Source organism: Ceraceosorus guamensis (genome assembly GCF_003144195.1).
Source record: "Ceraceosorus guamensis strain MCA 4658 unplaced genomic scaffold IE81scaffold_18, whole genome shotgun sequence".
Taxonomy (NCBI): domain Eukaryota; kingdom Fungi; phylum Basidiomycota; class Exobasidiomycetes; order Ceraceosorales; family Ceraceosoraceae; genus Ceraceosorus; species Ceraceosorus guamensis.
In genome coordinates, this window is record NW_020290013.1 from 15,588 (window position 1) to 37,483 (window position 21,896).

The 21,896-nt window shown below is 57.0% G+C and overlaps 5 protein-coding genes across 5 annotated transcripts; 4 read left to right on the forward strand and 1 right to left on the reverse strand.

Moving 5' to 3' along the window:
* Nucleotides 1-701: 701 nt before the first annotated feature.
* IE81DRAFT_334045 (hypothetical protein) lies at nt 702-2,630 on the forward strand (the record flags this gene model as incomplete). Its single annotated transcript, XM_025515401.1, has 5 exons — nt 702-741; nt 814-1,148; nt 1,371-1,395; nt 1,487-1,577; nt 1,652-2,630. The coding sequence occupies 5 exons, from the start codon at nt 702-704 to the stop codon at nt 2,628-2,630; spliced, it is 1,470 nt and encodes a 489-aa protein (XP_025370719.1).
* Nucleotides 2,631-5,927: 3,297 nt separating this feature from the next.
* IE81DRAFT_346372 (hypothetical protein) lies at nt 5,928-10,435 on the forward strand (the record flags this gene model as incomplete). The annotated part of the gene is made up of 2 exons (XM_025516035.1): nt 5,928-8,657; nt 8,735-10,435. The coding sequence occupies 2 exons, from the start codon at nt 5,928-5,930 to the stop codon at nt 10,433-10,435; spliced, it is 4,431 nt and encodes a 1,476-aa protein (XP_025370720.1).
* A 1,143-nt stretch (nt 10,436-11,578) lies between these two features.
* Nucleotides 11,579-15,873, forward strand: IE81DRAFT_300284 (hypothetical protein). Its single transcript, XM_025512211.1, has 9 exons — nt 11,579-11,964; nt 12,237-12,412; nt 12,508-12,610; nt 12,672-13,035; nt 13,099-13,148; nt 13,219-13,420; nt 13,513-15,501; nt 15,576-15,668; nt 15,739-15,873. The coding sequence occupies exons 1-9, from the start codon at nt 11,846-11,848 to the stop codon at nt 15,769-15,771; spliced, it is 3,129 nt and encodes a 1,042-aa protein (XP_025370721.1). The 5' UTR covers nt 11,579-11,845; the 3' UTR covers nt 15,772-15,873.
* Nucleotides 15,874-16,872: 999 nt separating this feature from the next.
* IE81DRAFT_346374 (kinase-like protein) lies at nt 16,873-20,431 on the forward strand (the record flags this gene model as incomplete). The annotated part of the gene is made up of 6 exons (XM_025516036.1): nt 16,873-17,465; nt 17,544-17,886; nt 17,963-18,002; nt 18,069-19,402; nt 19,471-20,280; nt 20,360-20,431. 6 exons carry the CDS (start codon nt 16,873-16,875, stop codon nt 20,429-20,431), a joined length of 3,192 nt encoding a protein of 1,063 aa, XP_025370722.1.
* Nucleotides 20,432-21,104: 673 nt separating this feature from the next.
* Nucleotides 21,105-21,867, reverse strand: IE81DRAFT_288504 (hypothetical protein; the record flags this gene model as incomplete). Its single annotated transcript, XM_025511766.1, has 3 exons — nt 21,105-21,510; nt 21,578-21,757; nt 21,833-21,867. Coding segments are annotated over 3 exons (621 nt in total), but the record flags the coding sequence as incomplete, so codon positions are not given.
* Between the last annotated feature and the right edge of the window lie 29 nt (nt 21,868-21,896).

The following is a 21,896-nucleotide window of genomic DNA, read 5'->3' on the forward strand; positions in this document are numbered from 1 at the left end:
GTTGCGCTGACGAATTCGCGCGCGGCTGCTGTGCGCCCGCGCGTGTGTGGAGTTCGTGAGAGCTGCAGCATGGTGCATGGTGCACGGCGCGCTTGGACCAGGAAGTGAATGCGGGGATGCATGCAGCTGTCAGTCACAGTCAAGCAGAGTCGTGAGTGCGAGTAGCAGCAGCGAGTGCCAGCAGCAGCAGCACCGCCGTACTGCAGCAGGAAGAAAGGTTTGCTGATGACGAGGCGGACGGAAACTCGCTGCTGCTGCTCATGCGCACTGCCGCTGCCGCTGCCCGCCCAGCAGCTCAATTGCCGTCTGCCGCTCAGCTCATCTCTGCCCCGCAAGGTGTGCTGCAGATGATGCAAGCGTCGATGCCATATGCTGCTTGGCGGTCCGTCATAGCCCTTGCTGTTGCGAATCGCACAGAAACAGGGACCCCGATCGGGATGGCGAGAGGCGTCGGCGCGGAGGAAACGCTCTCTTGACTTCGCAAAAGGCTTCACTCCATCACCTTTCTAACCCTCACACCGCAAAGTCGCATCCTCGAGCGACTCTCAACTATCTTGACACATTGTCGAGGAACCTACACTTCGGGCAGACGCTGGCATTCGACGCGCTTGTGACTCGTCGAAAAGGCTCGCAGCTTACAGCGCTACTCTGTGCCTCGTTAGCAATTGCTCGGCCAAACCCCGCCGCCCCTGTCATCTATCATGGTCGAGTTCCTTGACAAGGCCTCTGAGCTTGCCGCTGGTGCGTGCATTCCCGTCCTTCCAGCGTCGAGAGCAGCGTCGCTAACATTCTATATGCACACCGCACCTCCAGATACGCTTGGCAGCCTGTTCAAGCCAAAGTACAGCAAGCTAGGCTTCCCCTTGCTCAATTCCGACCCTGTGCTGGATGCTGCGAGATGGGCTGGCTTCGAAGTGGTGGAGTACGATCTGCCACCTTATCCTCTGCGCACAGCAGGCATCATCGCCATCCGCATGATGAGCTTCATGTTCTTCACCAGCTTTGTCGCCCGCTTGCTCTACTACCACGTCGCTACCAAGAGCCAGGTGCTCAGGTACGGCTGTGTGGGCGGCCTGAGCGCCGTTCTTCTCGCTTGGCCCATCGTGACTGGCATGAGCGGCTGCATGATGCTCGACTTTTGGCGTCCAGTGAGTGGCAGGCTCATTCCTTTTGTAGGGAGCGCTAGTTGTACATCAAGAGCAGGGCACGTTTCGGAGCGCGGAAAGGGATTTGATCGTCTATCTGCAGACTTGCTTCCAGTGCGCCAAAGTGCGGCACGGATGAGGAGCCGCACGCGCGTCCTTGTGCCCGCATCGCTTTTTCCGTCGGAGGGCTGTAATGCTTACCGTGTGCCACTTTCCCGTCCTCAGGCTCTTGGTTTCCGTTCATCCCTTTGTGAGTGTCCGTGCAGGTCCGACATGCCTGCTTGGAGGCCGCCGGTGCTTGTGCAGACTGCTCACACTTCTCTCATCGTACCCTTTTCCAGTGGTGTACGACATTTTTGTGATTCGGACTCGCCAAGAGATTGACAGCTGGAACTTCGCTCGATTCTTCTGCGGCCTCTGGGCATTCCCAAAGTAGGTGATGTGCCTCTGCGTGCCCAAAATGTGAATATCGAGCTGAACGCGTTGCGGAACCCGTCTTTCTACAGAGAGGAGGATGACATCGAGGAGCGCACCAAAGCTGAAGGTTTCAAGAGAAACGCGCGCATTGAGAATGCAAAGGGATACCCGAAGGTGCTGGTGGAGGGAATCATCTTCCTCCTGACGCTTTACATCATTCCGCCTTACGAGATCGCCAAGGACCTACCTCAACTGAAGTACCACCTCTATTGCGATGCTTTGGGCGTTTCGATCCTCATGGCATTGGCTCTCTTCGGAGATGGGTTGCTCAAGGGTCTCGGTATCATCTTCAACGTCGAGATGCAAGACATGTTTGAGAGCCCCCTTTCGACCATCAACATCCGTCTCTTCTGGTCGCACTGGAATCGTGCAATTGCCTCCGTCTTCCATCGTGTCATTTTCGGCGGCCACAAGAACAAGAAGGTGTCGAACAACGGGCCTACCAAGTCGCAGCAGATTGCGGCAAGCAAACGCGTCCGCGAGCTTGCTCAAGCCAAGCGCAAGACGTACGACCACCTCTCAGAGACAGAAGCTGAGCACAGCAAGACTGACGACGAGGAGCACGATCGTCGCGCCAAGAAGAACGGACTCAAGATGACCCCCACGAAACCGGCGCAGCCCCAAGCCAAGCCTGCGAAGCGCTCACCCTTCCTGCCAAAGGCCGTTGCGGCCGTGGTCACATTTGCTGCTAGCGGCATCTTCCACGAGCACATTACGTACAGCACGATGGGCCAGGCGGATGGCATGAACTTCCTTTTCTTTGTGCTGAACGGCCTTGCGACAGTGGCCAGCACGTGGTTCAGACGTACCTACCCAGAGATCAACAACAAGATTCCGACCATCGTTGCCGTGCTCCTCCTCCACTCCTTCTTCCTTGCTGTCGTGCCCTTGTTCTGCAACATCTTTATCAAGACCGGCTTCTTCATCCAGATGGAGGCCCTCAAGTACGAGATTCTGCCGGTCAACTTCAAGACTCGAGGCAGCTTCATCTACATCTTTGGCAAATGATCTGCTCGATTCTACCGGATGAGACGTGCTCCGAAGCGTCGCTCCATTCGGCTTGACTGATCCTCAAGCGCTCCTAGCTTCATTCACATGGAGCAGTGCCGCCTCCTGCCCTACCATATTCTTCGGCTTCATTTGCAGCTCTCTCGTACCTTACGCGCAAGGAGGGAAGCACAAACACGCGGATTCCTGATCGTCTTTCGATCGCGCAAGGTCAAGAATCGGGGATCGAGAATATGATGCTCCACACCAATGACTGCGTGATCAGTGCATCGAGTGTGGAGCGCCGTCACGATCCATTCCGACTGAGAAACTTGAATGATCTGCGCGTCGTGTGCCCCTTGGTCTGGTTGTGACCCGAAATCTTGTTGGAAGCTTGCGAACTTTGGAGAGCTTCTGGAATCCGAATAATTCACGTGATTGGTGTCGCTGCACGAAATCCTGGCTAGCTAAGGTGCAAATTTTGTATAGTCTGGAGGCGAATTGCTCCTTGCTCGATATTCGTGCAGCAGTCTTGAATCGTGATCGATTTCCGACGAGTGTGTCAGTAGGTCAGTCGTGAGTCGTGACTCGTGCGTGCTGGTGAGTCATAGTCGAACGAGTCGAGTGGTTAGTACGTGGTGAGCTTTGAGTCGTGAGTGATGTACAGCTGACGCTTGACGTCATCATGCAGTTTCTTCGATCGCGCACTGCAGAGGCTTTCACGCATTGGCGAGCGCGAGATGTCGTGCAGCAGGGGTGATTGGTTCTCAAGGGCCCGCTGGGCTGCTGCAGGAGAGGGTACATGTACAAGCTAGAGCAATGACGACTACACTCATCAGACTGGCTTTGGGACTGCTGTGCGTAGTCACAAGCAGGTCGTGTCACATTAGGCGCGTCTTGTTGCAACAGTCACCAGTCACGAATCCACGATTCACGATTCAAAGCAGAGGGAGTCTCAGACGCTGACTGATTTTGCGTAATTTCTCTTAGCTTGAAGCGTTTTGCGGATCATCAAGGGGGCGAGTCGCGTCGCGCGCGTGAAGCGCGTGGGTGCGCGTATAGACGTGTGGAGGCCGGCGCACGAGCTGCATGTTTCGGGACCGGATGGATTGATGCATGGCAAATCAAAATCCATGTTTGGTCTGGGAAGGTCTGACTCTGACTGAGACTTGACCGCGTCAATCTTTGATTTGTGTAGCGCGGAAATTTCTAAACAGTCGATCCGTGATCGAGTCGATCACAGCTGAGACTCACCACTGTGACTTCTCTCGCCCGCCCGCCCGCCCTCATCGTCGCAATTCAATTTGGATCGATATGGAGCCCTCAATCGAGTAGTAGTCCTTGCTGGCGTGAAAGCGCAGTACGTGCATGCAGAGGGGAAGGAAAGCATTGCGCATTCGTGATTCGTGATTCGTGATTGACGCTGATCGAACCCGGATCGACCAGGCTCGTTGATTTGAAGCCAGGTCAAAAGTCTACTCTACTGCGAGTAGTATGGTATGTAGTAGTAGTACCCTGCACCGCGTCTTGGAATACGCGCATGTCACCAATGCGGCTGCTTGCCATGCAGGTCTGCGTGAGTGACTCTTTGGGCGAGTGTGTAAGAGGACTCATCACTGCAAAGAATGACGACAGAGGTGTTGGAGCTAGTCACGAGTCACGACATTCGTGATTCACAAGTCGCGGGTACGCCCGCACAGCACTTGCAGCAGCTCATGCCGCAGATACCGTACCATACGCTGACTGCTCTTGCGCCGCGCACAAGAAAAGTGACGGGCGGCGGGCCGACGTAGACGTTGGATTCAGGTGCGTCGCCTAGCTTGGCGCGAACACTGCCCAGAGGCTGCTGCTGCTGGCCACGATGCTGGGGGCGTGCGTAGATTATGCAGACGCGCTGTCTCGAGGTGATGTGCAACGACGAAAGTTCGCCCTTCTCGCACTCTGACTGAAGACTGCTCTGCGGTGGCCGCTGGCCGCGCAATGTCTGCACAAATTCCATGCAGCAATCAATCACACGCGTTGATGCGTACCATATACGCACACAGCCACCACGTTGCGAGAAATGGCGGCACCGCGCAGGACAATGCTTGTCTCTGCTTCATTTGAATCCAGCCATGTGTTCGAATCAAGAGCTTGTGCCCGCGCGGCCATGCATCGCTGCCATGCAGAATCAAGCGAATGTGCGAAAGCCGCTAGTCTGCGCGGAGTTGCACACAAACGAACTGCCGTATGGCAATGGCCGGCATGCACTGCGCTACCTGTACACGCTTTCACCAACAGGAACCCAACGGACTGCTGCTGCTGCTGCTTATACGATCATGCTGCCCTCGTTCGCTCGCATGCAGACTCGTGACTGCTGCTGCAACGACCATCTAGCTGCATCAATTTGTTGATTTGTGCTGCTCGCTTCTGCACCAAACAGAGCAAGACGGGCCAAAAGGAGCTGGGGTGTGCAGTAGCGCGAGCTAAGCACTCACTCCGCCCGCCCGCCCGCCCGCCAGCAGCGCTCTCCTCTCTTTCTTCCCCCCTCTTCCCTGCCTTATTTGCAGCATTCTAAATCGGCCTTCTATGTCACTCATTACAGCCCAGCAACTTTTGCGTGGATGACGCGACTTTTTGACTTTTAGGAGCGATCCCCTCAGAGTCCCCCACCGCGGCACCGGCACCGTTAGCAGCAGCAGCAGCAGCAGCAGCCATTTCGCTCCCGCACACGCTGCATGGGCCTCTGAAGCACACTTCAAGGTACACTTCCGACAGCCTCACTACTACTTCTTGGGTCTCCGTCTATCTCTACATCCCCACGATCGACAACGCGCTTCACGTGGTTCGTGCAACTTGTGCAATTCGACCCGAGCCCCCTCCAGCTATTGGATCCGCGCGCTCCTCAGCTTTGACTTCCTTCTAAGACATTGCAGCATCTTGCCGACCAACGCACCGCGCGCGATCTTTGCACGAGCTTGGGCCGCATTCTTATTTGCACAGATCCGCACAAATGCTTCTCACTGAATGCCGAAGATCACAAATTAAGACTCCCCTGATATACAGCTTACGTGACGCCTTCTACCGCCAGGACACCGCAAGTTCTGCTGGTAAAAGCTCCGGTGGAGGCGCGGCGACTGGAGTGTAGGCGTACGAAGCCATCAAGCGAGTGGTGCTCGAGGCAGAGTGGCAAATCATTGGACCTCCTGCCAGGATTGAAGCAGTCGACACACCACTTCTTGACCGCCTCGACCTCATTGTGGGTACTCGGCAGCAGCCGTGACATATTCCAACCCACATCGGTGTGTAGCACCGCAGACGACACCTCGAGCAGTCGCCATGGACCATGGAGTCGCGTATCAGCCCGAGGCGATGTCGCCGGCGCACGCACAAGGACCTTCTGCAGGCCGACTGTCCAACCTCTTTTCAAAGTCGTTGCGCAAAGCGTCCTCCAGTCGTGAGCTGGCATCGTCTGGTGGATTCGGGCATACTTGGCAAGGTGGGAGTGCAGGAAGAGGGTTGGACGACGGAGGCGTGCATTCCAGCCCTTCGCAGGCAACACACGATTCTCTCAGCCCGAGAATGAGAAGTGGTGCGCTGTGGGGCGCAAGCTCGGCTGCCGGACGAATCGCCGCGGGCGAACGAGGCTCGCAGGACAAAAACGACTTGTACGCCCAGCAGGACTCCAATGGCGCTTACATTCCTTACCGCGGACCGATATCGCCTCGCCCCCAAGCTGGCGATGATGCACACCCATCTTCGTCTGCCGCAGCTTACGCTCGGGAACAAAGCGCAGCAGCAGCTCAAGGTCAAGGGATTTCCGCCCTTCCTTCACCCGAGGTCGGGCCTTCATTCAGCCAAGGGGCCTTCAGCCATGCTTGGCATGGATTCCCTTCGAGCGGTCATGGTTCGGGTACGCACCGTTACGGTCAAAGGCCGGACAGAGGACCTCAGGCATGGCAAACCAGGTCGGAGTACCCAGGGAATACGCGCGGTCTGGGCATCGAACATGCGATCGCGCGCGACAATCTGCCAAAGACGCTCAAGGGTGGCTCAGGCGTGGGGTCCGTTGGCAAAGATGCCAGTGCTCGTCCTTCATACTTGACCACGCCCCGAGGAAGCAATACCGGAGACGCACCGAACAGGTCAGGAAATGCGCTCTTGTCCCCGGGCCGCGAAGACTTCAATGGAGAGCGCGTTGCGATGCAAATGGCCGTCGGCCTACCTGTGGCTTACACCCACGGTGGAAACACACCCAAGCTTCCAGCCTCACCACTGAATCGCAGCGTTGCGCTGCCTGGTTTGCCCAGTCTGATGAGAGCAGATTACAGTCAGGCCGAACCACCGATCAGAGCAGTCACTCGAAGAGATCCGCACGCTGTCGCCTTTCCTGCTTCAGCTCCAGCAACGCAGACCAAGACGGACTTTGGAGAAGCGGCAGGCGAGCGGACTTTGGATAGCGCTCAATTGCGGCGTGGCGCATCTGTCTCGTCAGGCGAAGGCGGCAGCTCGGGTGCAGCTTCCGCCACGTTCAATCGGAGCACCAATACCTCCATGACCAGCCTGCGCGCGCCATCCTCAGCGCTGCCGACCGCGAGCGGCAAGAAGTCGACGGAGAGCTTTTCGCGTGGATCTCACTCAGCAACTCCCGAGAGAGCCCACTCCGCGCAGTCTCGCACCCATGCAAGACCCAGAGCTGTCACCACTAACTCGACCGCGGCCTCTTCGCAGCGCAGCCTTCGAAACACCAGCTCTGCGTCCTCGTCTCATCCATCGCCAAGCGTTGCCCCGTTGCGGATTCGTCCTCGGGCTACTGATGGCGGCGGTCCAGTCGCACGTTCTCAGAGTCAGGATACAACTCCTCCTCAGCAAGGTTGGTATAACAACCAACCATTGCTGTCACCAATCGCAGCCTCGACGCAGAGTGAGGCCTCACCGAGTTCACGCCGCGAGACAACGAGCTCCGCACGGCCAGAAGCCGTGGGCCCGGTGCCTCATGGCGTCTCTGCGGCGGAAGCGAAACGGAGATACCATCTGCTCCAACAGCTGCACCTGGATGAATTGGAAGCTCATGCACCGGACGTCACCGGGATTCTGGATGCCGACAATGGATGCGAACGCATCTTGATGCCGAGACCGCGGTTGATCAGCAGGCAAAGTGCTGATGGGTGGGAAAGGCACGAAGCGACAAAGCATGCCGCCTTCGAGCGCAACCGCCGAGCCCCGCAGCGGAGCTCGAGGAGAACGGAAAGCCACCCGGACTTGCGCGCGAGGGACCAAGCACATGCGCGCATGGCTTCGGTGATCGCCAAGTCTGATTCGAGCCACCGCGGGCACGACGAACGGGATGTTGAAGATGTGGCAGACCGTCCATTCTTCCATCACCGCATGCCACCTAATGCTCCTGAAGGTCCGGCCAGACATGCGCAGGAACCCCTCGGTAGGGTGCAACGCAGTCCCCTGGAGACTAGACGCGCATTCCCAGGGGAGCCCGAGACTCCCGATCTAGCGCAAGTCATTGCGGAAGGGAAAGCGCTCGAGGATGACCGAGAGCGATGGAGAAGGGAGTTTAAGCGCAGCATTGGAGGCAACGAGTATGCTCGCAAACGTACCAAAAGCCGTGAGCGCGAAAGGAAGCTCAGCGCAGGACCAACTCCGGCTAGAAGCCGTCGCCTGACAGCCCTTTGGGACGATCCTCAGGCAAGACCTCCCATGCCCAGTGTTCATTTCAACAGCTTTGTCCAAGATGACATGGCGCTTCAATCGAAGTCGGCTTCGGCTCAAAAAGACCTCGACTTGGGCCCCGCTCGACAGCGCACTATACGCTATGCACGGAGCTCGCCGCAACTGCGCTCGGATGCGTTTGATGGGAGCACGTCGCCTCCGAGTCCCACGGTGCCGAATAGCTTCACCGCTATTTGGCGTCCATGCGGGCGTCAAGCGGACGCAGATGTCAGGAGACGTCAAAGCAGCCAGACGCGTCCAATCGACGAGGCCGCTCTGGAGATTGAAGGTGATTTGAGCCGCGCTGAAAAGAGAAGCAGCCTTGCGAGTAGCTGGCTTGGAAGAGTGAGTCTCTGGCAATGCGCAAATGCCAGTGCATTCCCAGCTTTTACTTACGCATTTGTGCTTCTCGTGTTCTGCAGCGGACCCGGGCGATGAGCTCATCCGCAGCCTCGAAGCGCTCATCTGTACCCCATCGAGAGCACCACAGGGTCTCATCAGCAAACCTCGCAAACCAGCGCCGCATGCGCCGCAGCGGCTCATGGGACGCCAGTATCGCAGATGAGAAGCGACCGCCTCGCCACCTGCAAGCCGGTCGTCGCACTAGCTGGAGGCCTGAGAGTAGAGAACGACCATCCTCCAGAACCGCTTGGCAGCCTACTCTGGTCTCTGATGATCCTGTCGTCATCGGGCACTCTACTTCCCCCGGCACTACCAGTTTCCGCTTTCCAGGGGAGCCGCAACGGGCACCTGCGGACGCTAGTGCGACCACTTTTGGGGTCGCACTAAGCAATCCTCGACCGACGCTGGACTACAGCTCGGCTCGCGACGGTTCAGCACCGATGCGACAAGGCGCACATGCCACGTCTCCGACCTATCATCGGCCCAACAACAGCGCAGATCTACGCGCCATCTTGGACTGGACACAAAAGGACTCGCTTGACAGCTCTATGACGATCAGCTCGACTAGGAACACGAGCAGCACCGAGGTGCCAACAGCACCGAAAAGGTCCAGCAGTCTCAGACGCAAAGCTGCAAAGGCCGCTATAAGCAAGCCACTGCCGCCAGTGCAGCGCGAAGGCCAGTCGTCCATGGAAGCATTCCTGAACGAGCTTGCTCAGCCAGCTGAGCCTGGACAGTCGTTGTCGGTGCCGCCGTGGAGAGTCAAGTCCATCAGCAAGCACGGCGATGCACAGGTCAGACCAGCTCGTGCATTGGATGAGGGTGCTGGGACAGGTGCAGAAACGCAAGAAGCTGGACAACCCGCAAAGGGCCGCTTCGGTACTCCTTTCAACAGCGAAAGCAATTTCGTCAGAGCTGGCCTGCTCGCAACGCCTCGCTCTCCGACTTCGCCTCAGGAATTCCATACTCCGGAGCTCGGAACGCCTTTCCAGGCTGCAGATACAGACGCTTCCTACTTCGGCACCAGGTCGCAATCCAATCCAGGCGAATCTCCCATCGATAGGCGTGACGCTGATGAAGAGCGCGATATCCCATCTCACCTGCGCTCGAGCTCGTCCGGCATGCACGGGACAGAGCTGCTTGCGACCTCTGCCAACAATGCGTCCGCTGCTGTGCCCAATCGTCGTCTCAGTCACTCTACGCCATCAGACTCCAGTCACTCTGCTCGAAGCATGGCACCGCACGAACTCTGGACCGCCGACGACACGACCGAATCTTTCGCCGAGCTATTCGTTAGACGTCCGCAGCAGAACGCGCAACACCAAGCGACGCTCGCACCTCAGGCGGTGCATGATCGTCACCGTACCGTCAGCTCTCACTCCAACAAGAGTCAGGGTGCCGAGTCGGGAGAACTGGATGTTGTGGATTTCAACAGGTCCAGCTCCGGCAAGAGCTCTCGATTTCCATCGACTTCGGGAGAGAAAGGTCGACCTTCTGTTGCGTCGCGCACCATCGACTTTTCGGACGCCGAGCCGCTTCCGCAAACCATTGACAGCGTGTACAGCCAGGAAGACAACGAGCAAGCGCCAGATGAGCTCGTTGATGGCTCACGACGACCGCCTTCTCTGGATAGCGCACTGAGCCAGTCGCAAGGCGTGTCTTCGCTCGTAAGCCCTCGTGTCTGGCCTAACACGCCTCCACGAGAGCCTCACAGAAGGTGACCTGGCAAAAGTCAACCTTTCTGCACGACAGTCTCTATAATCACAACGACCCAGCGGCCTCACATACTGGATACAACACTTGAAGCTTTTCTCGGTGCTCTCATCGCCTCCTTCATCCTGCTTGGCCACGCTACCGTGGTGCTTCCGGCTGAGCGAAAGCATATACGACGTTCATTGGTGTAGCCGTCTCACGCTCTTTCTTCACTTTCATTCTCTGATCGCCTTTCCGTGCTCCTTTTCCTCACGCTCCTTTGCCTGCCTCTGCTTTCTTTCGAATACTGTGACATATTTGGCGTGTTTCATACCCTTACACTTTGGTCAGATGCTACGTAATCACAATAGCCCGTCCGCTGATGGACAGTCGTCCACGCACGGTGCTCTTCTCAGCAGTCCAATCAACACTTGTTGTCTTGCTCGCTTGTGTCGCGTTCTAGGGGAGGTAGCAAAAAGGATGCTATCGTGCACGCTTCGATCTCGCAGGTCGGACTGGTTTCCCTTCGCGCCATGAAAGATTGAAACGCAACGCTGATGTGCGCCATGAGCTGACAGGTCTAAGACTTTCAAAAGACGTATCGTAGCGAGGGTGAGCTGTGGAAGTCGTTGGGATCTGTTCGAATAGCATGCAGGCTTCCTAGACTTTAATCACTTGCAAGTGAGAATCTTGAAGAGAAAAAATCACAGCTGTTTTCGATTTCAAACCAACCGCGTTTGGGTCTAGATTTCAAATCTACGACGATCCGTATGATGCTGCTTAGGGCTCAATTGAGAGTCACGAACGAGTCTGCACCTTTTGCTTGTTACGACGCGCGCGGCGCGTTTTGCAATCGAAATATGCGCGTGGCGCCAGCCCAAACGCGCACACGCGCGCCCGCGCATCATCAAGCTTGGCGCGCGAGATGAACCCGACGCGCGCGCGGTTGGCCCGCGCGCGTGAACGGCGGCGCGGAACGAGGTGCGTCGTGATGTTCTGGTAGCAGCGGCAGTAGCGCTGCTGCTGCTGCTGCGAAGCTTCCTGCACGGGCGCAAAGCCGAGCTATTGCTGCTAATGGTGAGTGCATGCATGCACGCTGCTCCGGAGGGGGGGTGTCCTGCTGGTCGATCAAAATACCCTCTCCACCCGAAAATCCCCCTTTCCACATCGCCTCTCTCGCTTGGCCACCTGATCACCGCTCTCATCAAGTCGACCTCCATCTAAAACGCGCAAAGCGCTCGATCATTGCGCTAGATGGCCTTCTTGTCCGCTCTTCACCATTAGCACAGCCACCACCTCCGCCCAAGGCTTCGCGGCGATTTTTCTTCTTCTTCTTCTTCATTCTTCTCACCCTCTCCGCCTCTCTCACGACACTTCGAAAGCGCGCGTCCTTCGGGCCACACTCACGAGCGCGTCTAGACGCGTCTACGCACGGCAAGATGGTTCTCATCAAGCGCAAAGCGGTGGAGATGATCCCTGCTCCAGACCCGGGCCAGATGGGAGATGATGTGGAGGCCTACTACCTTACCTTGAGCGGGGAGATATTCTTGGACTACGAGTGAGTGACGGGCACGTCCCACCAAGTCGCGCCTTGCGAGGGCTATGTCCACAGGGCGATGCTCTTGTGCGACATTGTTCAAGAACGTGTCGTCGCCATAAATATGTCAACATGGAAGCGAGCACAAGGGAAATCCGCAATGGAGCGCGTGCTGCGGTCGAAGTTCTGGAATTTGTTCAAAAGGATGGTGGCGCGTGCGGATCCACCGCGCGGGTAATAGCCCACTGACATCAGTGACACTCTCATCACATGATTTCGTCTGAACTGCCCAGGTCGTACGCTTCGAGACTGTCTTTCTTCAATCAAAGACGTTTTCAGTGCGAACTCTCCGGTCGCCAGGGCTTGACCTACCTGGAAGCTCTTCAGAGTGAAGAGAAGGAGGCAAAGGAGCTCCATCGCCGCTTTCCCCAAGCTTTGAAAGGCCCACTACTCCGAGCAGCACAATTTGGTGAGCGTGACACGTGGCATCACTTTTGCTCGAGAGGGCTGGAGCGCACAGTGCACGTACCAGACGCTGATTACCCATGCACCATCACGCAACAGTGGTCGCTGGCCGATTGGACAACCTGGTGGACAAGGCCTACGATCGCTTCGCGAATCGCTTCTTCGAACAAGAGACTGTGCAGGTAGAGAGGAGTGGAACACGGTGAGGCTTTGAGATTGAGTCTGCTTGCGAACACGTAACTGAGACTCGACCCCGACCACAGCTACTGGGCGCGCATCGTCAAAGTTTTCCCCCCGCGTCCCCTTCTACGACGAGCACAGGAAGAGGCGGATGCCGCCAGGAGCAAGAAAAAGGGTAGCACCAAATCCGCAGGCGGTCCCTCGCCCGTCAAGTCCGAGAACGGCGTCCTCAAAAGAGCACGCGTAAACTTGCTGGCGGGCCCCGATGCCGAGTCCGACCTCAGCGAGCTCTCAGAAGACGAGCGACACGGCGAAGGATCCTCGCATGCGCATCGCATGAAGGACGTCACCCATGTATATGGAACGGATCTGAACAAAGATGAAGCCGAGGCGAATCAAATTGACGATCCGGCAGACTACTTGTATCATGTCCGCTTTCTAGACGATGTGGGTACTGCACACTGATGGCCAGTCTGCTGTGCATGGCTGATGCTTTCCCTTGGACTCTAGGAGGACTCCTTCGTGGGCAGCCTGACGGAAGTAAGGGACCAGCACCTGACGTGAGTCTTTCTCGTGAATCACATGCTCTGGCGCTCCGTCCGCTGATCTTAGCTTCAACTACCGCTGCAGACGCGACCGCCGCCATTTCTCCAAAGTCATTTTGAAGAAGTACCTCAAAGAGTGTTTGGAGCGCGATGCGGCGATCGGCTCGCCTTGGACTGTGCGGGTGCCCATCGCACAGCAGTTTGGGATTCCGCTGCTTCCGTCAGAGGCTGTGCAGGACATGCATAGGCTCATCCGAGAACAACAACTCAGCAAGCGTCGCAAGTTGGTAAGTGGTTCCGGTATCAGGAGTTGTGTGCTATCGGTGAGCATGCCGCAGAAACGGGATTCTGATTCCAGCGTTCGCTCTCTATCCTTCAGGAAACCAAGGACGAGGAAACCGCACCTGCCCCAGCCAAGAAACGCAACCGAAAGGTGGGCGCATCGGCAGCAGAGAACGCGGCAGCTGCTGCTGCAGCTGCGGAAGCCGCAGAAGCTGCACGACGCGAGGAGGAGGAAAAGCGTCTCGCAGCTGAGCGTCGTAGGAATATCAAGTACCCAATTGAGGATCTTCAGGTCGATCCAATCACCCATCGCGAGCTGATGAGCAAAGGACGCGACGAACAAGTGGCCCGTCGTCGCGATCGGCCCGTACCCAGCCGTGATCTCTCCGTGCCACACACTATGATCGAGCCGCTACTCAACACGTACTTCTTCTTGCAGGCGTGCGGCAAGCCACTGATGCTGTCGCCTTTTTCGTTGGACGACTACGAGGCTGCTTTGCGCCACGCGACCAACGAGCCCCCTTGCGCTCTCATTTCTGAGATTCATGCAGCGCTCATCAATGTCGTCGTTCGAGACGGACCCCATTCAAAAGATCTGGCCCCTGCGCAGCTTGCTGCGAAGCGGGCATCAACTTCTGCTGCCAGAAATAACAAGAAGAGCGCTGCAAAGAATACAGCCCCCGCGAATGAGGAAGAGGACGAGGAGGAAGATGAGCTGGATGACGATGATGAAGACGGCGGCACAGAAGATGACGCTGAGGAGGAGAGCGACGAGGCAGCAAGCGACGGCGACGCTTCGGGAGAGAACGGCGCAAACGGGTCAAGGTTTAGCGAAAGCGAAACAACTCTGCTTGCTAGTGCTCGCTCTCTTGGTGCCGGGTGGGAGAAACGACTGCTTAAAGCAGAGGAGGATCGTGACGGCTGGGAAAGAAGTCTTGTCGGAGCCCTCTACAAGCGGGCCACCTCTCAAAGTCTCCCCCGTCTCTTGGCGATACTTTCGCAGCTGACAGGGGTGGAGCATCCAGACGCCGTCGATGTGGATGGTGCTTTCGTTGCGGAGACTTTTGCGAATGTGGAGCAGCGGTATCCGCACTTGCCCATGTCGGATAAACTCGCAGCTATATCGTTCCTTTGCGAATTGGCGGTCATGACTCGACCGGTCCGAGGGTTTTACGACGAGTGCGAAGCCACCCTAACCGAGCTGCGAAAGGAGCGGATCGATGTCTCTAGAGCGCGCAAGAAGCTTGCAGAAGATCGAGCTGCCTTTGAGGAGGCTCACAAGAAAGAAGAGAGCGCTGGTGAACAGACCGCAAATGGCTCAGCAACAAAGGCAGACTCCAACGGATTGGAAGGCGATGCAGCGCAAAAAAGCGACAGTAGCTCGGAAAAAGATGAATTAGACTCTTCCAATGGCGATGTCGAAGAAGTGGCAGAAAGCGAAGCCTCGGATGTAGACATCAGCACGAAGTCGCAACGACTCCCATCACGGCAAGAAGCTTTACGAGCTCGTGCGCTTGAGCGAGCTGCACAGGAGAGGAAGCGCGCCGCGGATCAAGCTGCAGCACGGGAGGCACACCGCGCCAAAACGCAAGAGGCGAAACAGCTGGCATCTGAGAGGAACAAGCTGATCGAAGAGGAAATCCGTCTTGACAAGCAGGAGGACTTCATTGATCGCGAGTTCAGGAGGTGGGCTCTTGCGCCGAGGCTGATGCCGCTAGGAAGGGACCGCTTCTTTGACCGGTATTGGTGGTTTGATGGCATCGGCAGCGCCTCCCTCGTCACCTCCCACGGAGCCGTGAACTACTCAACTGGGCGCCTGTTTGTTCAAGGTGCTTCCGACGAAGAATGGTCACTCGCTTCGTTGGAGTACGAGAGGGGACCAGCTCTTTTGATGAAGCGCAGAGAGGAGGAACAAGGCGCGGAAGGCGTTCTGGCTCCCAATGAGTGGGCGGTGTACACGAGCGCAGATGACGTCGAGGAGCTCATCTCATGGCTTAGAGCAAAGGGCCATCGGGAAGGCGCCTTGCGCCAGCAAATCACGAAGTTTCGCAGCTACATCGGACCAGGGATAGCCAAGCGCAATCATGTGAGCATCTGCTTGATGCTAGCTCGGACGCATGACCGACACTTTGCTCACACTTTCAGCCCCGCCTCCTTCAGGATCTTGCAGGCGGCTGGCGAGAAAATTTTGTCGAGACTAGGCGATCTGGACGGGCCAAAGTCGAACAGAGTCACATGGCGCGTCAGCCCTACGTGAGTGTTCTCGAAGGTTGAGACAGCGTAGTAGGGGCCTCCCTGACACCCTCGCGCCTTTGTCATTCAGATGCTGTACAAGAACACGCTTGCAAAGAATTGAGCTTCAAGCTCAGACCAAGTCGTCACCTAGTAGCACCTCAACTCATTCTGTAGCGGAGCATTCTTTTTGTAGAAATGGCAATAACATTCCCTTATTGCAATGTGGCGCACAATTGATGCTGTGGCCGGTCCTAATTTGTGTAGACATTCGAGTTGGCCGTCTTTCACCGATCTTGACTCGAGCCGTCGCTTCAAGAGGATCTTGTCTAGCCCTGAGCTCCAACAGCAATACTTTATGGTACTGATTTGTGTCCTTCCTCTCAAGCGGTGGAAGTCCGTTCTTGATATCAGAGAGGGAAAGGTGCGGACAACTGTAAGAGTGTCTTGAACGCTGAAGCAGACAAGAACGAGAAGTCATCCACGTCGCGACGCGTAGCACGTGATGCGGCGCATGTGCCGCGGGTTTACTCCCTAACGCGGTGACGTCCGCGGGCATGGTGCGTTGCTCGCAAGGGCGCTGCACGCGTGCGCGGACGCGCGATCGAGGCCATCATCGATCGCGACGACTCAATTGCCACGCGCGCGCGCTGCACTCTGCAGTCGTGAGTGTGAGTGGCTGCAGCGCGGAAGTTACGCCGGCAAAAGGCTTGACCTATAACGCGCTTTCGCAGAGTTCGAGAGGTCCTTGTGCGTTTGTTGCGCCGATGACTGAACGTTCGCTTTCGCACACACTGCGCTGCAAGCATCTCACGCTCGATTCCCCCTTTTCCCCACAGTCGCACCCTCGAGAGCCGCTGCTCGAACATTCATTCCACCTGCTGGCAAGCATAGCCGCACGCCCCGACAGCCCACCCTCTTGCGCTTGATCAATCGAAGCGAAGTCACCAGTCGTCCTGCCGTCGTGCACGTGCTCTTCAATAAGTCACGTAGCACGAATCTGTGCGGCCACTCGCTTCAGGCTACATCTTGGGCAAAGGTCGCGTGACGCGGTACCTGCTCGACACATTCGTGATTCATATTGCTCACGACAGTCTTGAGGCTGAATGAGGCCCCCACCCTTCTTGCGTTGCTAAGCTCTGTTGGCGTAGCGGGACAAGATCGACGATCACCCAGATTCGGCAAGCACCTGTGACGTTCAAGACAACGCAACTAGCCCAGCAGGATGCCATCATGGCCACGCTCAGGAGGTAGCCGCGGGCCAGAGGATGATTCGCGGCTCTCAGGCAGCGGCGACTTCAAGGAAGCCAGCAGCTCGGGTCTGTCGGAGCAAGGAGGCATAGAAGCGTCGCCCAATCTGGTCGCCTTCTCGCCAGCGTGGTCTCCCTCACCTTCTCCGGCTCTGTCAGCATACACATCTTCCTCGACCGACTCTTCCGATTACGACTCAGAGCTGGCGTCTTTATCTTTGGATGACTGGCCCACGCATACGCAGGGACCGAGGGATGCGAATGCAGGCGGAAGCACCAGCAGCCGTTACGCCTTTCCAGGCCGATCACTTCCACCACACGCTTCCAGAGACGGTATGAGCGGAGCAGCAACGCCAGTCCCTGGCTCCGAATCGCGTACTCCTTGGTCACGCTCGACCGACGCCTCAGACAGAAGCGCTGCGTCTCAGCCCGATGATGACGGTCTGGACGAAGCCATCGTAGACGAGCTTGAGGGTGAGGGACAAGGGTTCGATGTGCAAGATGAGGATGAGGAAGACATGCACGCGAGTGGGGTTCCGGCAGCACGAGGATGGAAATTGACCGCCAGGTAAGCGCCGCGAAGATTCAAATCTCGAGGTGATGCCGGATGGGCTTCTCGCTGACGCAGCCGAATCGTCCTCAAAAGGGAATTCGATACCCCTGCATTCCGCAAGAAAGTGCTGGACATGTTCAGCAAAGAACTGAAGCTGGGCGGCTGGGCGGAAAGTGACGTCCATCCCGCGCTCCTGCCATTACGACGAGAGAGCCTCGGGCTCAAGCGGGTCAGCGGCGCATTCTCGAACGTGGTCATCTTTGCGTCCTACAAGGTCAGCGATGAAGACAGGCGCAGGGCTGGTGCAGACAGTGAAGCGTTGATCGGTCCACCAACGGTCTTGCTGCGCATATACGGTACTGCGACCGAGGTGCTCTTGAGTAGGCGTGCAGAACTTTTGATTTTGCACACCTTGTCTAGCTTGTACGAGATCGGAGTGAGTCGGGCAGCAACCTACGTGTGGAGCCGGCAAGAGAGCTGAGCCCATCACGCTTTGAACGTGCTTATTATAGCCGCATATTCTTGGTACATTTGCGAATGGCCGCGTGGAAGGTGAGTGAGCATCTTTGAGAAGCTGCGCATAGTATTGAGCACATAGGAAAATTTTTTTCGCAACAGAATTTTTTGACTGTGTACCGATCGGCAAGTCCGGAATGCGAGACCTAGGCGATCGGACCGAAACCATTGGCGAGGATGGGAGCTTGCTGCTCAGGGGCAAGGAAGGTCCCTCGCAATGGGCTGCTCGACGCATGCGTGAGCTGCACGAAGTGCCGCTCGATCCTATTCGCACAGTGCTAGAGCAGGGCGACCTTCACGTTCCAAGCGAGAAGGGGTTCGGTCGCGGCATTGAGAGAGGTCTTTTCGCACGTAGCCACAGGCCTCGTCGACCGTCCGCGATCCCTCATCAGCAATCCGCAAGATCTGCCGCTAATGTCTCGGCCAACCTCGGTCAGGGATCCGGAAGCTTTCAACCTTCGGCTGCAAGCTCTCAGCAACGTCTCATGAGGGACAGTCCTGCACCTATGACGCCCAAAGACGAGGTTCCACCTGCGCAGGCCTCTTCCATCACCGACGCTGCCGCTACGGGTGCTCGAGCTCAGGCTCTGGAGATGCGTGGCAGGCTCCCGCAACATCGCAACAACAGTGTGACCTCTTTCGACTCTTTGGCAACGTCATTTTCGAGCACTGCATCGACCTCTAGCTTGGACAATTATCCTTTAAAGTCGCCCGCCTTGCGTGCAGACTCCTACACCGATTCTGTGAATGCGGCACGGCGTGGAAGTGCCATGTCGGGCGAGGCGTATTCGCATCAGTCTTCAGGCCATCGCGCCCACAGCAGGCAGCGGACCGGATCTCACTCTCGAGATCCGTACCCGGGTGTGTGGCGGCGGACCAAGCGGTGGTCTAGAGAGGCAGCAAAGGTGCTCGCTATTGTGGACGAGTTTGCTCGCTCGCCAGAAGGGCGTGCCGCGTGTGCTGCAGCTCTGCGGAATTGCCCATACCAATTGAGCGCATCACTTCCAGGCGCTGCCTGCGAGAATGGAGGCGAGCTCGCTCCGATGGATGGTAGCAAGCCTGTGCCGACCTCTCTCAACATTGGTCCCGTCTCCTCTCTTCGGACTTTGTTGCTCGCCATCTCAGCTATAGATCTTCAGCGCCTGGTCTTGGAAATGGACGCATTCAAACGATACACACGCGCGTGGGAAAGGCGCGAAGGCCACAGTCGACGAGTGCTGACGCACGGAGATACGCAGTACGGCAATCTGCTCATTCGAAAAGAGATGAATCCAAATAGACCTGTGGCGTCCGGCATGCCTAGGATCAGAGCAGCCGAAGACGCAGCTTCGCCATTGGGTGGCGCCGCTCAGCCTAGATCAAGATCACGCTCCCGAAAGAATCTAGTGCCACACGAACGTTTGGTGGTCATTGATATGGAGTACCTCAACCACGGAGTGAGTTCCATTCGCAAACGTGTTGCAACCAAGCTCGCGAGCTGATGCATTCCTCTCCTCGCCGACAGCCGCGGGCTTATGACATCGCAAACATGTTTGTTGAGATGGGGGCCGATTATGACCACCCTACTGACTCTTGGAACATGACAGCCAATGGACCGTATCCCTCCACCGAGATGCGGCGACGATGGCTTCGGGCGTACGCAGAACAGGGGCGTCTCATGCGCATGCGAGGCAAAACTCCTAAATTGCCAAGCGCTACCACGTCTACAGCAGATGTGCCAGCCTTGGCCCCGTTGCCACCCTCTGCCATCTCAAGCAGCGCAGGCGAATCGACATCACGCTTGGGATCGGGCGACTCCTTGACGGACGGTCAAGCGACTCCGGGCACTCAACAGCAAATCAAGGCGCTGGAAAAGTCCAATGGACAGACGCAGGCAAGCAGATCAAGCATCGACACGGTTAACTCTGACCACGATCAGCCTGCATCAGCGCTCAGTCCCATTTCGGCCTTCGGATCACTCAAGGACGCTGGGCCGCTAGAGGCTGTCAAGTCCCCGGCGATGAACGCGCGTTCTCCACAAATACACGCGCAAAGTGCGTTGGTCCGCCTCGATGCAAGCTTGGAGCGCGAGGTGGATCGTCTCGAGCGGGAAGTCAAAGTGTGGCTCCCCGCCTGCCATGCCGTTTGGGCCCTCTGGGGCATCACGTTCTCTCGAGAGCGCGTCGAAGGGCTGCTGCAGACTGTCAAGGAGCGCGTCAGAGAACACTGGGACGATGGCACCGAGATCGGTCATCGGTCTACGGACGCATGCATCGTGGGCGCTGTAGCTCACACACCATTGGTAGGGCCGGGCTGCAGCGAAAGCTTCGATAACGTGGGTAATACGAATGCTCGAATGTACCGTGGTTCTGCTTGGGCTCATTACGAATTTTCCCGCTTTTGCGCCTCCACAGCTGCGCTACGCGCTCGGCCGCGTAGAAATGTTCCGCAAGACCATCTCGAACCTTGGGATCGTGGTTGCTTGAGGCTATCGCGGATGAAGACGGGCTTGTCAGAGGCATCTGCTGCGATTGTACACGCTCAGGTCTCCCAAAGGGCTATACAGCCTTCGACCTGCCCCCTTTCACAGCGACATGCGAGCCGCGCACACCGATAAGTAACACGAGACCAACAAGACGGCAACAATGGACTTGCGTTGATGATGGCATGCGTGATAGTTGCAGTGCGAGGCGCAGTGACCACAGATGAGAGGTGGGCGAGAAAAGGATGAGAATGTGCGACACTTATTTCGTGGTACGGATTGGGAGAAGCTTTGAAGGAATCTGAATGCGATGTCGATGCGGGGGAAGAAGGGTGCATTGAAAGTGTGGAGAGAGAGAGATGAAGAATAGACACGAAAAGCCCTGGATTTTACCGCGTGCAAAGGAGACGAGTATGTTGAGGTGCGATCACGCAATCGAGGCCTACGCGGTGCAGAAATGTCGAGTGTACATGTGTGGATACGATGACGGTCTGCAAAGACGAGGAGGAGAAACCTTGTGCGTTCTTTGGATGCCGAATCGGGAAAATGTGAAAGTTTCTTGAGCCGCGGAAAGTGCAAAGACCAAGAGTGAAACCTGTTCGTTGAAATGTCAGGTGGGTATAGAAGGATTGCTGGTCGTCGTCCCTGGTTCGACTGAATGCCTGCGCGTAGGTTCCTCAAAAAGCCAGATGTTCAGGATTGAACGCGCGACCCTTGACGAATGCCATTCTCGCCCCCGAAAGAATGCCATCGCCGTCACTAGCTTTCTCGTGCTCAGCATCAGCAGCGCGAATGCGCTGACGAACGCCGAGAACACTGCAAAGCGATTTGTATCGCGCTCTGATTCGTTCGAGGTGGTCAAGGATGTCGAGCTGAGCGTCCACATCCTCGCCCTCGTCTTGAGCTTTGGCGATCAGCCCCGATTGAGCAGCTTTGTGAGGTGGCGTGTGGCTCTGCAAGGCGCCCAAGCTGCCTTCTTGCCCGAGCGCGACCGCGCTCGAGGCCGTGTTGGCCATGGGAAATGAGGCTATGAGCGATAGGAGGTTGACGAGCTGCTGACGCTGCTTTTGCTGCTTTCTCGATCTGTGACGACCAAAGAGTACTCAGCCAGCGTCGACGTGCGAATCTACTCCGGCAGTCTGCGACTCACAAAGCCGCAGGATGCGATGTCTGCGCGTCGAGAAGAGAAAGCCACGTCTGCGACATGCTCTCGTAGTATCCGACTTCTTCCCACAGCTCAAAGCCCTTTGTGCGACCGATCGATCGACCCTCGAATTTGCCGTGCAAGACGCCGTGATGATGTCCGTCGTCATAACCAACGTGGTAGGATCTGTCGAATCGCGAGGTAAGCAATGATGGCTGCGAGAATGATGTACGCCCACTCCTGCCCGAAATCAAAACTCACGACTCCTCCACATTGTCAAGCGTATCGAGGTCGAGCTGGGAGACCGGGTTGCTGCTAAGCTAGG